Genomic DNA, 18,070 nt, shown 5'->3' on the forward strand with positions numbered 1-18,070 from the left:
ATCAGGTAAAGGGTGACGTAACTTTATGTATAAAAGTTGGAAATAAATGGTATAAAATACCGACACAATGGAAATATAAACACAAATGCAGTATAATGTGATCCTTTATTGACAACGTTTCACCCACACAGTGGGCTTTCTCAAGTCACACACGGATCTACCTGGGGTTGGAAGGTACGAGAGTATTTATAGTCATGTTCAGAATGTTGAGGTCAGGTGGAGAATGTTGCATCTGATGATCTACCGGGTGGGGTTATAAAGTCTTGGGTAGCTTGGGTACCCCTGCCAAGCTACCCAAGACTTTATAACTCCACCCGGTAGATCATCAGATGCAACATTCTCCACCTGACCTCAACATTCTGAACATGACTATAAATACTCTCGTACCTTCCAACCCCAGGTAGATCCGTGTGTGACTTGAAAAAGCCCACTGTGTGGGTGAAACTGCATTTGTGTTTATATTTCCATGTATAAAAGTTAATGATCTGTTAACAGATGTGAGGTTATGTACGATGATAAGACAAATAGTTAGTCCCTAAATTACTTCAAAATTTTTGGAAGAGAGAAAGATTTCCTGGGTGCGGGAATTACGTCGGAAAAAAACTTCCCTAGGTCTGAGAATACTGTCAGGCAAAACTTCCTTGTCTTTGAGAATACTGTACAAAGAAACTTTCTTAGCTGAATGAAACTTTAAATGAAGATTTTTAAAGGATTACCTGGAGTTTACCTGGAGAGAGTTTCGGGGGTCAACGCCCCCGCGGCCCGGTCTGTGACCAGGCCTCCGTAATTGAAAACTTTCGTGTGAATGAAAATACTCGAGGAGAAAAATTCCTTTGGTGCTATAACATCGTACTGAAAAAGCTAACGTAATTGTAATAATATTGTACAGGATGAACTTCGCTAGATTTAAGACTACTGTAAGGAAAAGCGTCCATAGATGTACGAGTATTGCATAGATAAGTTTACATTGAAGTGAGATTTTTTAACGAGGAGCTTCGCTAGGTGTGCAGAGTCTTTAACAAGAAGCTCCTCTAGATGTGAATCATCTGTAGGGAAGAACTTCCAGTGTGTGAACTCGCAGAGACTTCTCAGCATTGTGAGGCAGTGTTGTCATCTACACACCTCTACTGGTCATTCAGATATTCCAACACCTGTCTATAATTCTTCTTCTTCTTCTTCTTCTTCTTCTTCTTCTTCTTCTTCTTCTTCTTCTTCTTCTTCTTCTTCTTCTTCTTCTTCTTATTATTATTATTATTATTATTATTATTATTATTATTATTATTATTATTATCATCTTCATCAAACGAGATCTTCGTGACTGACTTTTTTGCAGTGTAGTTAAAGACATGGTAATTATGTAAAGTTTGTCATAATTTTAATGCAATATATATATATATATATATATATATATATATATATATATATATATATATATATGTATATATATAATATATATATATATATATATATATATATGTTATAGGTAGTAGGTTGGTAGACAGCAACCGCCCAGGGAGGTACTACCGTCCTGCCAAGTGAGTGTAAAACGAAAGCCTGTAATTGTTTTACATGATGGTAGGATTGCTGGTGTCCTTTTTTCTGTCTCATGAACATGCAAGATTTCAGGTACGTCTTGCTACTTCTACTTACACTTAGGTCACACTACACATACATGTACAAGCACATATATACACACCCCTCTGGGTTTTCTTCTATTTTCTTTCTAGTTCTTATTCTTGTTTATTTCCTCTTATCTCCATGGGGAAGTGGAACAGAATTCTTCCTCCGTAAGCCATGCGTGTTGTAAGAGGCGACTAAAATGCCGGGAGCAAGGGGCTAGTAACCTCTTCTCCTGTATATATTACTAAATGTAAAAGGAGAAACTTTCGTTTTTCCTTTTGGGCCACCCCGCCTTGGTGGGATACAGCCGGTGTGTTGAAAGAAAGAAAGAATATATATATGTCGTGCCGAATATGTAAAACTGGTCAATTAGCAGGAACTCATTTAAAATTAAGTCCTTTCTAAAATTTTCTCTTATAAGTTTAAAGATATATTTTTTTCATTAATGTTAATGTAAAAAATTTTAAATTCGCACCAAAGGAATCTTAGAAAACTTACCTAACCTTATTATAACAAGAGCAATTTATCTTAGCCTAACTCAACTAAATATATTTTAGATTTGTTTACAGTAATTTAATACTAAACAAACACAGTGAAATATATATTTTTCGTTAGGTTCAGAATGATTTTGGCGAAATTATTGCATACACAAATTTTCACTTGTCCTATATGGCAAGATGATCGTTGGTATTTAAGCTAAGATCGCAAGTTCTGCCTATTCGGCACGACATATATATATATATATATATATATATATATATATATAGAGAGAGAGAGAGAGAGAGAGAGAGAGAGAGAGAGAGAGAGAGAGAGAGAGAGAGAGAGAGAGAGAGCAAGAGAGAGAGAGCAAGAGAGAGAGAGCAAGAGAGAGAGAGCAAGAGAGAGCGAGCGAGAGCGAGAGAGAGCGAGAGAGAGCGAGAGAGAGCGAGAGAGAGCGAAAGAGAGCGAGAGAGAGCGAGAGAGAGCGAGAGAGAGCGAGAGAGAGCGAGAGAGAGCGAGAGAGAGCGAGAGAGAGCGAGAGAGAGCGAGAGAGCGAGAGAGCGAGAGAGAGAGAGAGAGAGAGAGAGAGAGAGAGAGAGAGAGAGAGAGAGAGAGAGAGAGAGAGAGAGAGAGAGAGAGAGAGAGAGAGAGAGAGAGAGAGAGAGAGAGAGAGGAGAAGAAAATATTCAAACAGCTCCGGGGAGAACCTTGAGTTTTCCCTGAGGTGCGTGTATTGTCTTCTCAGAGGATGAGGGTTTCCAGTCCAGCCATAAAGGTGGTACTTCTCTATATTTAGTAAGAAAGAAGCAAGATGCTCATAACTGTTGTTAATTTTCGCTTTTGATTTAATATGTAATTTACATTCAAAGACACTATCTCCCATTAGCTTGCAATTAGGAATGCTCATTCATATGTAACTTTACAAGTAAATGTGCTTTTTCGTGTATTACTTTACAAGAAAGTCTTGCTTCTTCATGTATTACTTAACAAGTAAGTCTTGTTTGTTCAAGTGTTATTTTACAATTGTTTGCTTGTTTATGTGTTACTTTACAAGTAAGTTTGCTTGTTCATATGTCACTTTACAAGTAACCTTGCTCATATGTCACTTTACAATATTGCTCGTCCATGTGCCACTTTACAAGTCTGCTTCTTTATGTGTGCTTTACAAATTAGACCGCATTCTTTACAAGCAAAACTGATCGTTTATGTGTCATTCTTACAATTAAGACTGGTCGTTTATATGACACTGAATATGTAAGATTCTTAGTTTTTGTGTCACTTAAATAGATTACTCCTCACGTGTCGCTTTGCAAGTAGGATTGCTTGGTCATGTGTCACACTGCAAGTAAGATTGCTTGGTCATGTGACGCTCTTCAAGATTGCTTGGTCATGTGTCACTCTGCAAGTAAGATTGCTTGGTCATGTGTCGCTCTGCAATTGAGATTGCTTGGTCATGTGACGCTCTTCAAAATTGCTTGGTCATGTGTCACTCTGCAAGTAAGATTGCTTGGTCATGTGTCGCTCTGCAAGTAAGATTGCTTGGTTATGTGTCGCTCTGCAAGTAAGATTGCTTGGTCATGTGTCGCTTTGCAAGTAAGATTGCTTGGTCATGTGTCGCTCTGCAAGTAAGATTGCTTGTCATGTATCGTTCTGCAAGTAATATTGCTTGGTTATGTGTCGCTTTGCAAGTAAGATTGCTTGGTCATGTGTCGCTCTGCAAGATTGCTTGGCCATGTGTCGCTCTGCAAGTAAGATTGCTTGGTCATGTATCGTTCTGCAAGTAATATTGCTTGGTCATGTGTCGCTTTGCAAGTAAGATTGCTTGGTCATGGGTCGCTCTGCAAGTAAGATTGCTTGGTCATGTGTCGCTCTGCAAGATTTCTTGATCATGTGTTGCTCTGCAAGTAAGATTGCTTGATCATGTGTCGCTCTGCAAGTAAGATTGCTTGGTCATATGTCGCTTTGCAAGTAAGATTGTTTGGTCATGTGTCGCTCTGCAAATAAGATTGCTTGAACATATGTCGCTTTGCAAGTAAGATTGATTGGTCATGTGTCACTCTGCAAGTAAGATTGATTGGTCATGTGTCGCTTTGCAAATAAGAGTGTTTGGTCTTGTGTCGCTCTGCAAGCAAGTTTGCTTGGTCATGTGTCGAGCAGCAAGATTGCTTGGTCATTTGTCGCTCTCCAAATAAGATTGCTTGGTCGTGTATTGCTCTGAAAGTAAGAATGCTTAGTCATGTGTCGCTCTGCAAGTAAGATTGCTTAGTCATGTGTCGCTTTGCAAGTAAGATTGCTTCGTCATGTATCGCTCTGCAAGTAAGATTGCTTGGTCATGTGTCACTCTGTAAGTAAAATTGCTTGGTCATGTGTCACTCTGCAAGTAAGATTGCTTGGTCATGTGTCGTTCTGCAAGTAAGATTGTTTGGTCATATGTCGCTCTGTAAGTAAGATTGCTTGGTCATGTGTCGCTCGGCAAGTAAGATTGCTTGGTCATGTATCGCTATGCAAGTAAGATTGCTTAGTTATGTGTCTCTCTGCAAGTAAGATTGCTCCGTCATGTGCCGTTCTGTAAGTAAGATTGCTTGGTAAAGTGTTCGCTCTGCAAGTAAGATTCCTTGGTCATGTGTCTCTTTGCAAATAAGAGTGCTTGGTCGTGTGTCTTACTGCAAGTAAGATTGCTTGGTCATATGTCGCTCTGCAAGTAAGATTGCTTGGTCATGTGTCGCTCTGCAAGATTGCTTGGTCATGTGTCACTCTGCAAGTAAGATTGCTTGGTCATGTGTCGCTCTGCAAGTAAGATTGCTTGGTCATGTGTCGCTCTGCAAGTAAGATTGCTTGGTCATGTTTCGCTTTGCAAGATTGCTTGGTCATGTGTCGCTCTGCAAATAAGATTGCTTGGTCGTGTGTCGCTCTGCAAGTAAAATTGCTTGGTCATGTGTCGCTTTGCAAGTCAGATTGCGTGGTCATGTGTCGCTTTGCAAGTAAGATTGCTTGGTAATGTGTCGCTCTGCAAGGAAAATTACTTGGTCATGTGTCACTCTGCAAGTAAGACTGCTTGGTCATGCGTCGCTCTGCAAGACTGCATGTTCATGTGTCGCTCTGCAAGTAAGATTGCTTGGTCATGTGTTGCTTTGCAAGTAAGATTACTTAGACATGTGTCGCTCTTCAAGTAAGATTACTTGGTCATGTGTCGCTCTGCAAGAAAGATTGCTTGGTCGTGTGTCGCTCTGCGAATAAGATTGCTTGGTCATGTGTTAGTTTACAAGCCTGCTCGTCCATGTGTCACTTTTCATTTAAAATTATTGATTGTTAATATTTAAGTAATAATAATACTAATGTAACAGGTACATGTCAAATACTGTATTAAGATGGACATTTTTATATATTTTGAAGGGAATAATACAATTTTTAATATGTATATCAAACTAAGGCATTTGTTTCTCTAACTAGGTAGAGGTAATAAATTCGTTTGGTAAAAGTGAAGCAACTGCTGCCTCCATTGAGCTGAGGATGAGACGTGAGTATTGTAATTTTTTCATTGATAACATAGAGCTTAATTTTTAATCGTAAAAGTGCCGTGAAGACAACCACTGTATTTTTGCAGTTTTACACAATACATCAGATGGTTAAAGACAGGTTTGCAATATATAGCTTCATCTCTGTATCACTCCCTGACTAGTTAGTTCCAAGGAAGTGCATAAATAATGTAATAATGTCTTCCTTTTTCTGCATGACGTCATGTACACATTATTCATCACGACGTTATACACTTATCATTCACAGTCTTATTTAACAAGTTAGTTGGTTTTTAGCACAACATACTGCATAAGCCTCAGAAACCATTATATACGTTTATTCTCTGAATTACTTGTTTTAAGTTTTCAATCATCGTGGATCATTTAATTCAAGCTCCTCTCTAGTTCATTCCTTTGTACAGTGCAGGTCACCCAATCAAATTCATCCACCAACCTCTGCTACTTCTCATCACTATCTCCCAAGAGCACAGTGTCATCAGCAAAGAGCAACTGTGACAACTCCCACTTTATGTGTGATTCTTTTAACTCCACACCTCTTGCCAAGACCCTCGCATTTACTTCTCTTACAACCCCATCTATAAATATATTAAACAACCACGGTGACATCACACATCCTTGTCTAAGGCCTACTTTTACTGGGAAATAATCTCCCTCTTTCTTACCTCGCTATCCTCGTAAAAACTCTTCACTGCTTTCAGTAACCTACCTCCTATACCATACACCTGCAACATCTACCACATTGCCCCCCTATCCACCCTGTCATACACCTTTTCCAAATCCATAAATGCCACAAAAACCTCTTTAGCCTTACTGTTCACTTATATGTTTCACTGTAAACACCTGGTCCACACACCCACTACCTTTCCTAAAGCCTCCTTGTTCATCTGCTGTCCTATTCTCCGTCTTACTCTTAATTCTTTCAACAATAACTCTACCATACACTTTACCAGGTATACTCATCAGACTTATCCCCCTATAATTTTTGCACTCTCTTTTGTCCCCTTTGCCTTTATACAAAGGAACTATGCATGTTCTCTGCCAATCTTTAGGTACCTTACCCTTTTCCATATATTTATTAAATAATAGCACCAACCACTCCAAAACTATATCCCCACCTGCTTTTAACATTTCTATCTTTATCCCATCAATCCCAGCTGCTTTACCCCCTTTCATTTTACCTACTGCCTCACGAACTTTCATCACATTCACAACATCCTACAAGATGTTATTCCTCCTTGCCCTATACAAGAAATCACAGCTTCCGTATCTTCATCAACATTTAACAATTCCTCAAAATATTCCCTCCATCTTCCCAATACCTCTAACTCTCCATTTAACAACTCTCCTCTCCTATTTTTAACTGACAAATCCATTTGTTCTCTAGGCTTCCTTAACTTGTTAATCTCACTCCAAAACTTTTTCTTATTTTCAACAAATTTTTTTTTATAACATTTAACCCACTCCATCATTTGCTCTCTTTTTACATTGCTTCACCAATCTCTTAACATCTCTCTTTTTCTCCATGTACTCTTCTCTCCTTGCATCACTTCTACTTTGTAAAAACTTCTCATATGCTAACTTTTTCTCCCTTACTACTCTCTTTACATCATCATTCCACCCACTCTCCTCTTCCCTCCCGCACCCACTTTCCTGTAACCACAAACTTCTGCTGAACACTCTAACACTACATTTTTAAACCTACCCCATATCTCTTCGACCCCATTGCCTATGCTCTCATTAGCCCATCTATCCTCCAATAGCTGTTTATAATTACCCTAACTGCCTACTCTTTTAGTTTATAAACCTTCACCTCTCTCTTCCCTGATGCTTCTATTCTCCTTGTATCCCATTTACCTTTTACTTTCAGTGTAGGTACAACTAAAAAGTGATCTGATATATCTGTGGCCCCTCTATAAACATATATATATATATATATATATATATATATATATATATATATATATATATATATATATATATATATATATATATGCAAAACAACCACTCTGAAAGAATAGAGAAATTCCAAGCGCTTTCGTGACTACTCACATTACATTATAGTTCCTTGATAATGTGAGTAGTCACGAAAGCGCTTGGAATTTCTCTATTCTTTCAGAGTGGTTGTTTTGCATATTCTGAAATCACCTGTTTACTGTGATCTTATTGCATATATATATATATATATATATATATATATATATATATATATATATATATATATATATATATATATATATATATATATATATATATATATATATATATACATGTACGGTGAACCCCCGCTTTACGATGCCATCGCTTTCGTGACTACTCACATTATCCTTGATAATGTGAGTAGTCACGAAAGCGCTTGGAATTTCTCTATTCTTTCAGAGTGGTTGTTTTGCATATATATATATATATATATATATATATATATATATATATATATATATATATATATATATATATATATATATATATATATATATATATATATATATATACATATATACGTTTGTGTGTGTGTGTGTTTGTGTGTTCTCATACATTAATTTGTATTAATGTTAGTAAATTACTACTAATTATCTACCACAGAGCCAAGTGCCCCAGAGTCCATCGCATCTCTTCGAGGACCCTTACAAGTAGTTCTGTTCATCCATCTGCCAACTGATCCCGGCGGAGTTCTACGTAACTGTACATTGTCTCTCGGTAAAAGAAACCAATCATGCACTGAGCATGCCAATCAGAGTTCTCCCATAAACTGTAAGGTAAAAATCTCTGATTCGTATTTCGTACATTGTTAACAGAATATTGTTTTCTTAGCACAGTAAGTTTCTAATCATTGTGTTATTTTTCGTTGTACTTAAGACAACCTAACTATATTCATCATTAAGATTATAAATTATTGTTCAAGTATTATACACTTAAAAATCAATTTGCTAAGCAAATTTTCAAAACATGTGTATAATGGGAAGCTGAATTGACAGTTATATAATTGTTAGGCTTTGTGATATACTCCGCTTTTTGAGTAAGTTTATAACCAGGTTCCACGAACATTAGCAACTTTTTTGAAGGTGATCACTGATTTTAAATCATTGAGTTGATTAATAATGATAATTATTGTTTATATGTAGTTACAAATATATTGCATATTATTTTCCCATGCACTATTTTGTTATGGTATAGTAATTACAAATTATTATTAATATTATTGGTAAAGAGGTAAGCTGTAAATGAGGAAGAATTTCTTTAGGCATGATTATTATCATAATAATAATAATCTGATGATTAAATAACAGGAATTGAGTAATGAGTTAGTTAGTTAGTTAAAGATTAGCCGGTATTCTCCCGGCCCGGGCCTTGTCCAAGTGGTGGCCCGGCCTTGGCTCCCTCTTTAGGGAGTGTCTGAGACCTAAGTCTCCCATGGGAGGAGGCACAAATACCTCCTCATCTTTGGGACCAACTGTCCCCAGGCCTAGCCACAAGCTAGGCCTCTCTGGTCTGCCATCCCCGCCCCAAGGGGGCAAATGGGAATGACAGTCTTATGAGCTAAAGGCTCGGGCTCAGGCACCTACCCTACCCTAGAGGGGCTGGGCATGGTGTCGATTTTGAGTAATGAGTGAAAATGCAATATTTTTTCATAATTATAAAATTATAAATAAAAGAGTTGAATAGTTTATGTTATTATAGCATAATTATTTTCTGAAATTTTTTCTAAATAATTTCAGTCATGGTATTATTCTCATCAGACTTTTTAGAAGTGTTTTGAAATAAGTGATGATAATTTTAATTTGCAGAAGGATTTTATAAGTTATAAATAACATTTTTGGTACAGTAAAGTTGCTAAAAGCTTCAAGGAAGAGAAAAAATGAGATAACATTGACAGCTGAACATGTTTATACAGTTACTGTATGTAGAAGTCGATGTTTTTTAAGACTGGTAGATATCCCCGAAGGTGTACCTATAATTAAGTGGTTGACTGTTTTTGTTTATTCAACAAGTTTTTTCCATTTATAATTTGAGAATGTTTAGTCCAACAATGATGCTCTGTAAGTAGAGTTACAGTGATTACAGTTTACATGTAATTATTAACAAAATCCGGGTCTGATCGGGTTCAAACTTTCATCACTTGATGCATTCTACACTGAGGAAAGTTTTGATTCCTACTACAGTAATTAGGTGACAATCTGCTAATTTTACTTTATAAATTCGTGTTGTTCTTTTTTTCCGTGAGGTACCTTTGATTTGTTAAGTTTTTCATTGTTAAGTTTCCTTATGTAATTAAAAAACCTGGTATCATGGAATTACAAGCATTGCGACCGTAATGAAGATTCAAATTGACAGAAGATTCAAATTTACAATTTACAGGAAGTCAACCAGTCTGTTGTCAGGTATTCACTGTTATTCCAATCATGAGTCTTGGGTTAAAATGAGTGCGTTCCTTACAATGTTCCCGAGAGCCTTGAATATTTGCAGCCCCAAGTATTTAGAAAATGAAATTTGTAAGATTTGAAACATAGCCACAAAACTGAGATATCCAGGGATTTTGTTGAGAAAGACTTGTTGTCAGCTAGGAATAATTTCTACAGGATTGAACCTAAAGAATTGCCTGACCTGATGATGGCAATTAGATGGCTCTTAGGGCTGGCTGTTCCATCTATTTTTCTGTTTCCGGTTTTCTGTAAACTCGGAGGTCCTCTTCTCCCCTACCCCATATGGGGAGGGGTGGGGAGGGTGAGTGCTTGGCTTGCAGATGAACCGGTGCCTCTCATGTCTGAGAGAAGCTGGCTCATGTCACCACGCTATCTTACTCTGAGAGGACTCCCCATCATTTCTTTTGTTGCTACTCTTGCAACATTACATTGCTCCTGATGATGCACAAAGTGTGAAGGAACTTGAGCTGAAGCTTTCCATCCCCCGTGGCTTGTCTTGCACATATGACCAGAAATATTACAGCCAGCAGGATTCTAAGCCACGTTGTTCGCTATCCACGAGTGTGGCTTAGCTCCCACGAGTGACGCCGTAAACTACTTAACTACAGATGCATCAAAACGCTATTTACCTTGTTTCCAAGTCATGTTTCTTCCGGCCACAGAGAAAACCAGTGAGTCTCAGGCATGATCTCCAGCTATTTCATTCTCCTCCTGTAAGTTCTGGCCTCACGTGCGATTATATATTCAATGCATATCGCAGAAACAAGCGAATCCTACTAGCTGTGACTTTTTTGTGTATATATTTTCGCTTAATTTTGTCAGTTGCGCTGAATATAGTATCTCTGGTGATGAAGAATATTCGGGAAACTATGCCTGAGGCTCACTGGTGCGCCCAGCACTAGGAATTAAACATGGCTTTTGAAGAAGCTGCCTTGTTTTCTGAGGTATCTGTAACTTATGGGTCATCATCCTTACAGAATGCATCGTCTATACCAAGTGTTATACTGTTTTACTGCATCAATAAATTTGCCTAAAAATTCAATTCAATAGATAGTTAGTAGGTTGGTAGACAGCAACCACCCAGGGAGGTACTAATGTCCTGCCAGGTGAGTGGGAAGCAGAAACCTGCAACTGTTTTACATGATGGTAGGATTGCTGGTGTCTTTTTCTGTCTCATAAACACCCTGGATCGCAGGTATATCTTGCTCCTTCTACTTACACTTAGGTCACACTACACAGGCATGCACATGCATACATATACATACATACATCTAGATTTTTCTTCTTTTTCTTAATAGCTCTTGTTCTTGATTTTTTTCTTTCTTTGTCTCTTTTGTCCATGGGGAAGTGCAAGAGAATCCTTTCTCCGTAAGCCATGTGTGTCGTATGAGGCGACTAAAATGCCGGGAGCAATGGGATTGCAACCCCTTCTCCTGTACACATTTACTAAAAATGACAAGAAAAACTTTATAGAACTGGGATGCTTGAATGTGTGTGGATGTAGTGCGGATGATAAGAAAGAGATGATTGTTGATGTTATGAATGAAAAGAAGTTGGATGTCCTGGCCCTAAGTGAAACAAAGCTGAAGGGGGTAGGGGAGTTTCGGTCGAGAGAAATGTATGAGATTAAGTCAGGAGTATCTGAGAAACTTAGAGCTAAGGAAGGGGTAGCAATAATGTTGAAGAACCAGTTATGGAAAGAGAAGAGGGAATATAAATGTGTAAATTCAAGGATTATGTGGATTAAAATAAGGGTCGGATGTGAAAAATGGGTCATAATAAGCGTGTATGCACCTGGAGAAGAGTGGAGTGTAGAGGAGAGAGAGAGAGATTTTGGGAGATGTTAAGCGAATGTACAGGAACCTTTGAACCAAGTGAGAGAGTAATTGTGGTAGGGGACCTAAGTGCTAAAGAAGTAGAAAAAATTAGAGAGGGTGTGGTAGCTAAGTTTCGGGTGCCAGGTGTAAATGATAATGGGAGCCCTTTGATTGAACTTTGAATAGAAAGGGGTCTAGTTATAGGTAATACGCATTTTAAGAAAAAGAGGGTAAATAAGTATACAAGATATGATGTAAGGCGAAATGACAGTAGTTTGTTGGACTATGTATTGGTAGATAAAAGACTGTCGAGTAGACTTCAGGATGTACATGTTTATAGAGGGGCCAGAGATATATCAGATCAGTTTCTAGTTGTAGCTACAGTGAGAGTAAAAGTTAGATGGGATACAAGGGAAATAGAAGCAGGAAGTAAGAGAGAGGTAAACGTGTATAAACTAAAAGAGGAAGCAGTTAGGGTAAGATATAAACAACTATTGAAGGATAGATGGGCAAGTGAGAGTGTAGGCAATGGGGTTGAAGATGTATGGGGTATGTTTAAAAATGTAGTGTTAGAGTGCTCAGCAGAAGTTTGTGGTTACAGGAAAGTGGGTGCGGGAGGGAAGAAGAGCGATGGTGGAATGATGATGTAAAGAGGGTATTGAGGGAGAAAAAGTTAGCATATGAGAGATTTTTACAAAGTAGAAGTGATGCAAGGAGGGAAGAGTATATGGAGAGAAAAAGAGATGTTAAGAGAGTGGTGAAGCAATATAAAAAGAAGACAAATGAAAGAGTGGGTGAGATGTTATCAACAAATTTTCTTGAAAATAAGAAAAAGTTTTGTAGTGAGATTAATAAGTTGAGGAAGCCAAGAGAACAAATGGATCTGAGAGTTAAAAATACAAGAGGAGAGTTATTCAATGGAGAGCTAGTGATATTGGTATCGGTATCGGTATCGGTATCCAGACCAGAGCTTTGGTGAGATGGGTAAGGAAGAAGGATGGGTAAGGATAGAAATTTTGGAAAAGGGTGGGAGGGGGGAGAGAGGTGGGATATAAAAGGTAAGTGGCCCAACCACTTTGGTGTAATTTAAAAAGTGTATGTGAGATAATAAGATATTCTTTAAGGGGTATAATACTAACCCATCAGAGTCACATAGATATAACAGATATATAAGTACATAACTCTGAATTGGTAGTAATTATACCAGTTGCAATTGCTTTTTTTTTTTCTTTTTTTTTTTTTTTTTGGCGATTGCACAACGGATATTTATGCGACAATAAAGGCAAAAATTTTCTGGCCAGTTTATGGAATGACGCAACAATGGCTTCTTACAGGTGGTGTCCAGCCATGGTAAGTAGCATAATTTTTACATTAGATTGTTATATAAGATGTCTCCCTAATTGGGGGCGATGATTTTCTCAGTATACATAGAAGGGTTCTGGTGTTACCCAATCTTCTTCATCAGGGAGGTTCCTCAATATCATGGGTCGATGGTAATCATCTTTATGTATAAAACGACGGACCCTCTGTGGGAGAGTCATTCTTTGAGTCCTGTGAAGAGTACTGATTATATAATCCGTGGTATTTACCACTTGTATAGGATGTTCTCTATCTGGCAGTGATATTGGGAAGATGGCGGAAAATTTTTGAGGAATTGTTAAATGTTGATGAAGATAGGGAAGCTATGATTTCGTGGATAGGACAACCAGGAACAACATCTTGTACGAGTGAGGAAAAGCCAATTGTGAGTGTTGGGAAAGTTCGTGAGGCAGTGGGTAGAATGAAAGGGGGTAAGGCAGCTGGGATTGATGGGATAAAGATAGAAATGTTAAAAGCAGGAGGGGATATAGTTTTGGAGTGGTTGGTGCTATTATTTAATAAATGTATGGAAGAGGGTAAAGTACCTAAAGATTTGCAAAGAGCATGCATAGTTCCTTTGTATAAAGGCAAAAGGGATAAAAGAGAGTGCAAAAATTATAGGAGAATAAGTGTGTTGAGTATACCTGGAAAAGTGTATGGTAGAGTTATTATTGAAAGAAGAATATGACGGAGAGTAGGATAGCAGATGAACAAAGAGGCTTTAGGAAAGGTAGAGAGTGTGTAGACCAAGTGTTTACAGTGAAACATATAGGTGAACAGTATTTAGATAAGGGTAAAGAGGTTTTCGTGGCATTTATGGATTTAGAAAAGGCATATGACAGGGTGGATAGGGGGGCAATGTGGCAGATGATGCAGGTGTATGGTGTAGGAGGTAGGTTATAGAAAGCAGTGAAGAGTTTTTACGAGGATAGTGAAGCTCAGGTTAGAGTATGTAGGAAAGAAGGAGATTATTTCCCAGTAAAAGTAGGCCTTAGACAAGGATGTGTGATGTCACCGTGGTTGTTCAGTATATTTATAGATGGGGTTGTAAGAGAAGTGAATGCGAGGGTCTTGGCAAGAGGCGTGAAGTTAAAAGATAAAGAATCAAACACAAAGTTGGAGTTGTCACAGCTGCTTTTTGCTGATGACATTGTGCTTTTGGAAGATTCTGAAGAGAAGTTGCAGAGGTTGGTGAATGAATTTGGTAGTGTATGTAAGAGAAGAAAATTTAAAGTGAATATTAGAAAGAGTAAGGTTATGAGGATAAAAAGATTAGGTGACGAAAGACTGGATCAGATTGGAGGGAGAGTTATGGAGGAGGTGAATGTATTCAGATATTTAGGAGTGGACTTGTCAGCAGATGAGACTATGTAGGATGAGGTGAATCATAGAACTGATGAGGGGAAAAGCGTAAGTGGTGCACTTAGGAGTCTGTGAAGACAAAGAACTTTGTCTGTGGAAGCAAAGAGGGGAATGTATGAGAGTAATGAGAGTATAGTTGTACCAACATTCTTGTATGGGTGTGAAGCATGGGTGATGAATGCTGCAACGAGAAGAATGCTGGAGGCAGTGGAGATGTCATGTCTGAGGGCAATGTGTGGTGTGAATATAATGTAGAGAAATTGTAGTTTGGAAATTAGGAGAAGGATTGGGATTACCAAAACTATTATCCAAAGAGCTGAGGAGGGGTTGCTGAGGTGGTTCAGACATGTAGAGAGAATGGAACAAAACAGATTGACTTCGAGAGTGTATAAATCTGTAGTGGAGGGAAGGTGGGGTAGGGGACGGCCTAGGAAGGGTTGGAGGGAGGGGTTAAAGGAGGTTTTGTGTGCGAGGGTCTTGGACTTCCAGCAAGCATGCGTGAGAGTATTTGATGGGAGTAAATGGAGACAAATGTTTTTTAATACTTAATGTGCTGTTGGAGTGTGAGCAAAGTAACATTTATGAAGGGATTCAGGGAAACCAGCAGGCTGGACTTGAATCTACATTCTGAAGGAGGGGGTGTTTTGCCAGATGGGCGTAAAGCATCCCTCTGGCAAGACAGTGATGGAGTGAATGATGATGAAAGTTTTTCTTTTTCGGGCCACACTGCCATGGTGGGATTCGGCCGATGTGTTAATAAAAAAATTAAAGGTACTTTCCCGGCCCTAAGATGCATTAGCTGTTTAATATTGAACCTTTCAGTAGAGGTAAACTGATGTTTATTTAACATAGTTTAAAAGCAACAGAAATTTAACATATAAAATCCTCTTACACATATGAAGTTCACTCCGCCGTCGTTGCACTTTTTAAATACTTTGCGAACACTTATATTTCCGCTACTGATAATTTGGAAGTTATCGGAGTTGTTGAAAGATGATCGGAATGGGTACAGTAACGCTGGTAGTAGAGACGTGAACACGCCAATTCTTTCTAGAATTTCGTCCTCGTTACTGTACATAAGTGTTGAAAATTTGAAGCCGATTGGATGAAGCGTTCTCGAGTTATGAGGAAAATAAAACCATAAAGTATGAGGAAGAAATAAATTATGGTAAATTTTTGAAGGTACCTCTTTGGGATACCTAGAAATATCACATTACTTAAAAAAACATGTTAAATGGGCACCTAGACACTCGGGTAACAATTCCAACATTCTTTTTACTAAAATTCACAAGTGATGGAAGTTTAAATCCTGTCAGAAGAGGCGTTCTCAAATTGTAACCGAATTGACATATGGGCATTTATTTGCCACACTCGGTTGCACGAACCATTTCCTTCAACATCATCGAAAATTTGCTGTTGATTAGTTGAAAATTTTAAATGACATTTTAGAAGATGAAAAATTATGTGTCAACCCCTTAATGGTACCGCTCTCAGGGTGGTACCTTTAAAGGGTACAATGGTTATAATAGTTAAATAGTACTAATGGTTACAATGGTATAAAAAAGCAAATTTTCCCTCGAGCAAAATAGCCCAGCAACAGCAATGGATGATTACACCAGATAAAAGGAGACATTCACAAATAATATCATTGTATACATGTGTCCTGACTGGGACACATGTATATAATGTACATTTGATGTATACATGTATTTATTTTTTTTATATAATTTTATATTGCCAACATTTTCATTAATAGGTAAAATTAAAATATCTTGCTTTATATTATTATTATTATTATTTATATTATTATTATTATCTTGCTATGTATGTAGGTAGGATGTAACGTATTACACTTCTCACTGTGCTCACTGTTGAAGAATTGTGATTGGCTGTTTGCCGTAGCAAACTGCCTTGTTAACTACTTCTCGCTTGTTTGTGTCAGGCTGTACCTCGCACCGTTGCTGGAGTAGCATGGGCGAGTCACGTGATCTCACCTGATGTGAGGCCTGTAGTTGAGAAATATTGCGCTCTCCATAGCTGGTATTGTTCGACCAGCATCTCTCTCTCTCCATCTGTTCCTGGTTCGGGAAGCACGTCTCTCGTTTCTGTTTGTTTGTTCGTTATTTAGACTCTGTGTTAGTAGAGTGTGGTCTCGCTGGTGAGTTGAAACATACTTCTTGTAAATCTGTGTTACTCTGTTCATAGAGCATTGTTCAGACTTTGTGATTTTTGTCGTTTTAGATGAGGTTGTGTGACATAATGACACTAAGTCAACCCAGGTCCCGAGCAACAGTGCTAGTCACGGCATTATGCCACCCCTCCCCCACATACATACCTAAACACAAATACAAACAATGAAAGATTGTAATATATATATTTGCACACTTACTGAGGATTTAATACTTGGTGCTGCATCCTTTAAGCATAGTCACATCCCTCAGCCATGTAGGAAGACTCGCACACAAATTTGTGAGGTTTGGGGAGGTATATTATTCCATGCCTCATGTAGAGCTGCCTCCAGCTGCAGGATGGAAAGTGATATCCTTGCCCAGTAAACTTCGCTTCACTGTTGACCAGAGGTTCTCAATAAGGTTTAGGTCTGGGGAACTGCCTGGCCAGTTATAAAAGAACCTCACTTCATAGTCGTTAATCTATTTAACTACAGATTTGGCGGTATGACACGGTGCACCGTCCCTCATAAAAACCGTAGCCCCACACTTGTCAAACGCTTCAGGTAAATTGTTACGCAATAACTCCAGGTAATTATACTGGTTCATATACTAGTTTTTGGAAAGCACTGAAACACCCCAAACCATGAGTGAATCAGGGTGTTTGGTGGTCCCACAGGCGTAGCTTGGGTCTAGTGGGTCACTACCTCTGGGACTGTACACACGTCCCCCACGGTTACAGGTGATAGTGAAGGTTGCTTCATCACTCCAAAGTAATTCAGACCAATGTTGAGGATTCCAGTGAAGATATTTCTTTGCATAATCCAGCCTACGTTTCTTCTGTGGCTTTAAGAGGATCGGTTTCTTAACCTGGCGGTGACTACTGTAGCCCAGTTCTGACACACATCTGTTAACAGTTTTCACAGACATCTCTGAGATAAGATGTGGGTTCTTTTCTTTCAATTCTCTAGCAGTTATCTAAGGTGTACTCTCTAACTACTTCTTTAACACAGTTAAGGTACGAACAGATGTCTTCTTCGAGGGGCCAGTCCGACGCTGCCAGCAACCTTGAAATGCTGCACCCAGTTCCTCACTGAACGTTCACACACACCAACACACTCTACAGTTTCTTTCGTCTGTTGCCCAGATTTGTAAAGCCCTATGATATGAACTATAGTTCAAGGTGTTAAAGACTTCATTTTGCCCATAATCAAATATGTATAGCCCTAAAACCAAAGGTAACACAGGACAAAAGATGGGGTGGATGAGAGACGAAAGTGAAACACTTCCTTTCACCACGGCAGCCACGT

The 18,070-nt window shown here is 38.4% G+C and overlaps 1 protein-coding gene across 1 annotated transcript in view; it reads left to right on the top strand.

Moving 5' to 3' along the window:
* LOC128689512 (uncharacterized) overlaps positions 1–18,070 on the top strand; it is a 316,845-nt gene that overhangs the window by 257,199 nt on the left and 41,576 nt on the right. The window contains exons 17-18 of the mRNA XM_070086503.1: positions 5,551–5,617; positions 8,217–8,389. Coding sequence (XP_069942604.1) covers positions 5,551–5,617; positions 8,217–8,389 — 240 coding nt within the window. The remainder of the gene's footprint in view (positions 1–5,550; positions 5,618–8,216; positions 8,390–18,070) is intronic.

This window comes from Cherax quadricarinatus, chromosome 18 (genome assembly GCF_038502225.1).
Source record: "Cherax quadricarinatus isolate ZL_2023a chromosome 18, ASM3850222v1, whole genome shotgun sequence".
In the NCBI taxonomy this organism is placed as follows: Eukaryota; Metazoa; Arthropoda; class Malacostraca; order Decapoda; family Parastacidae; genus Cherax; species Cherax quadricarinatus.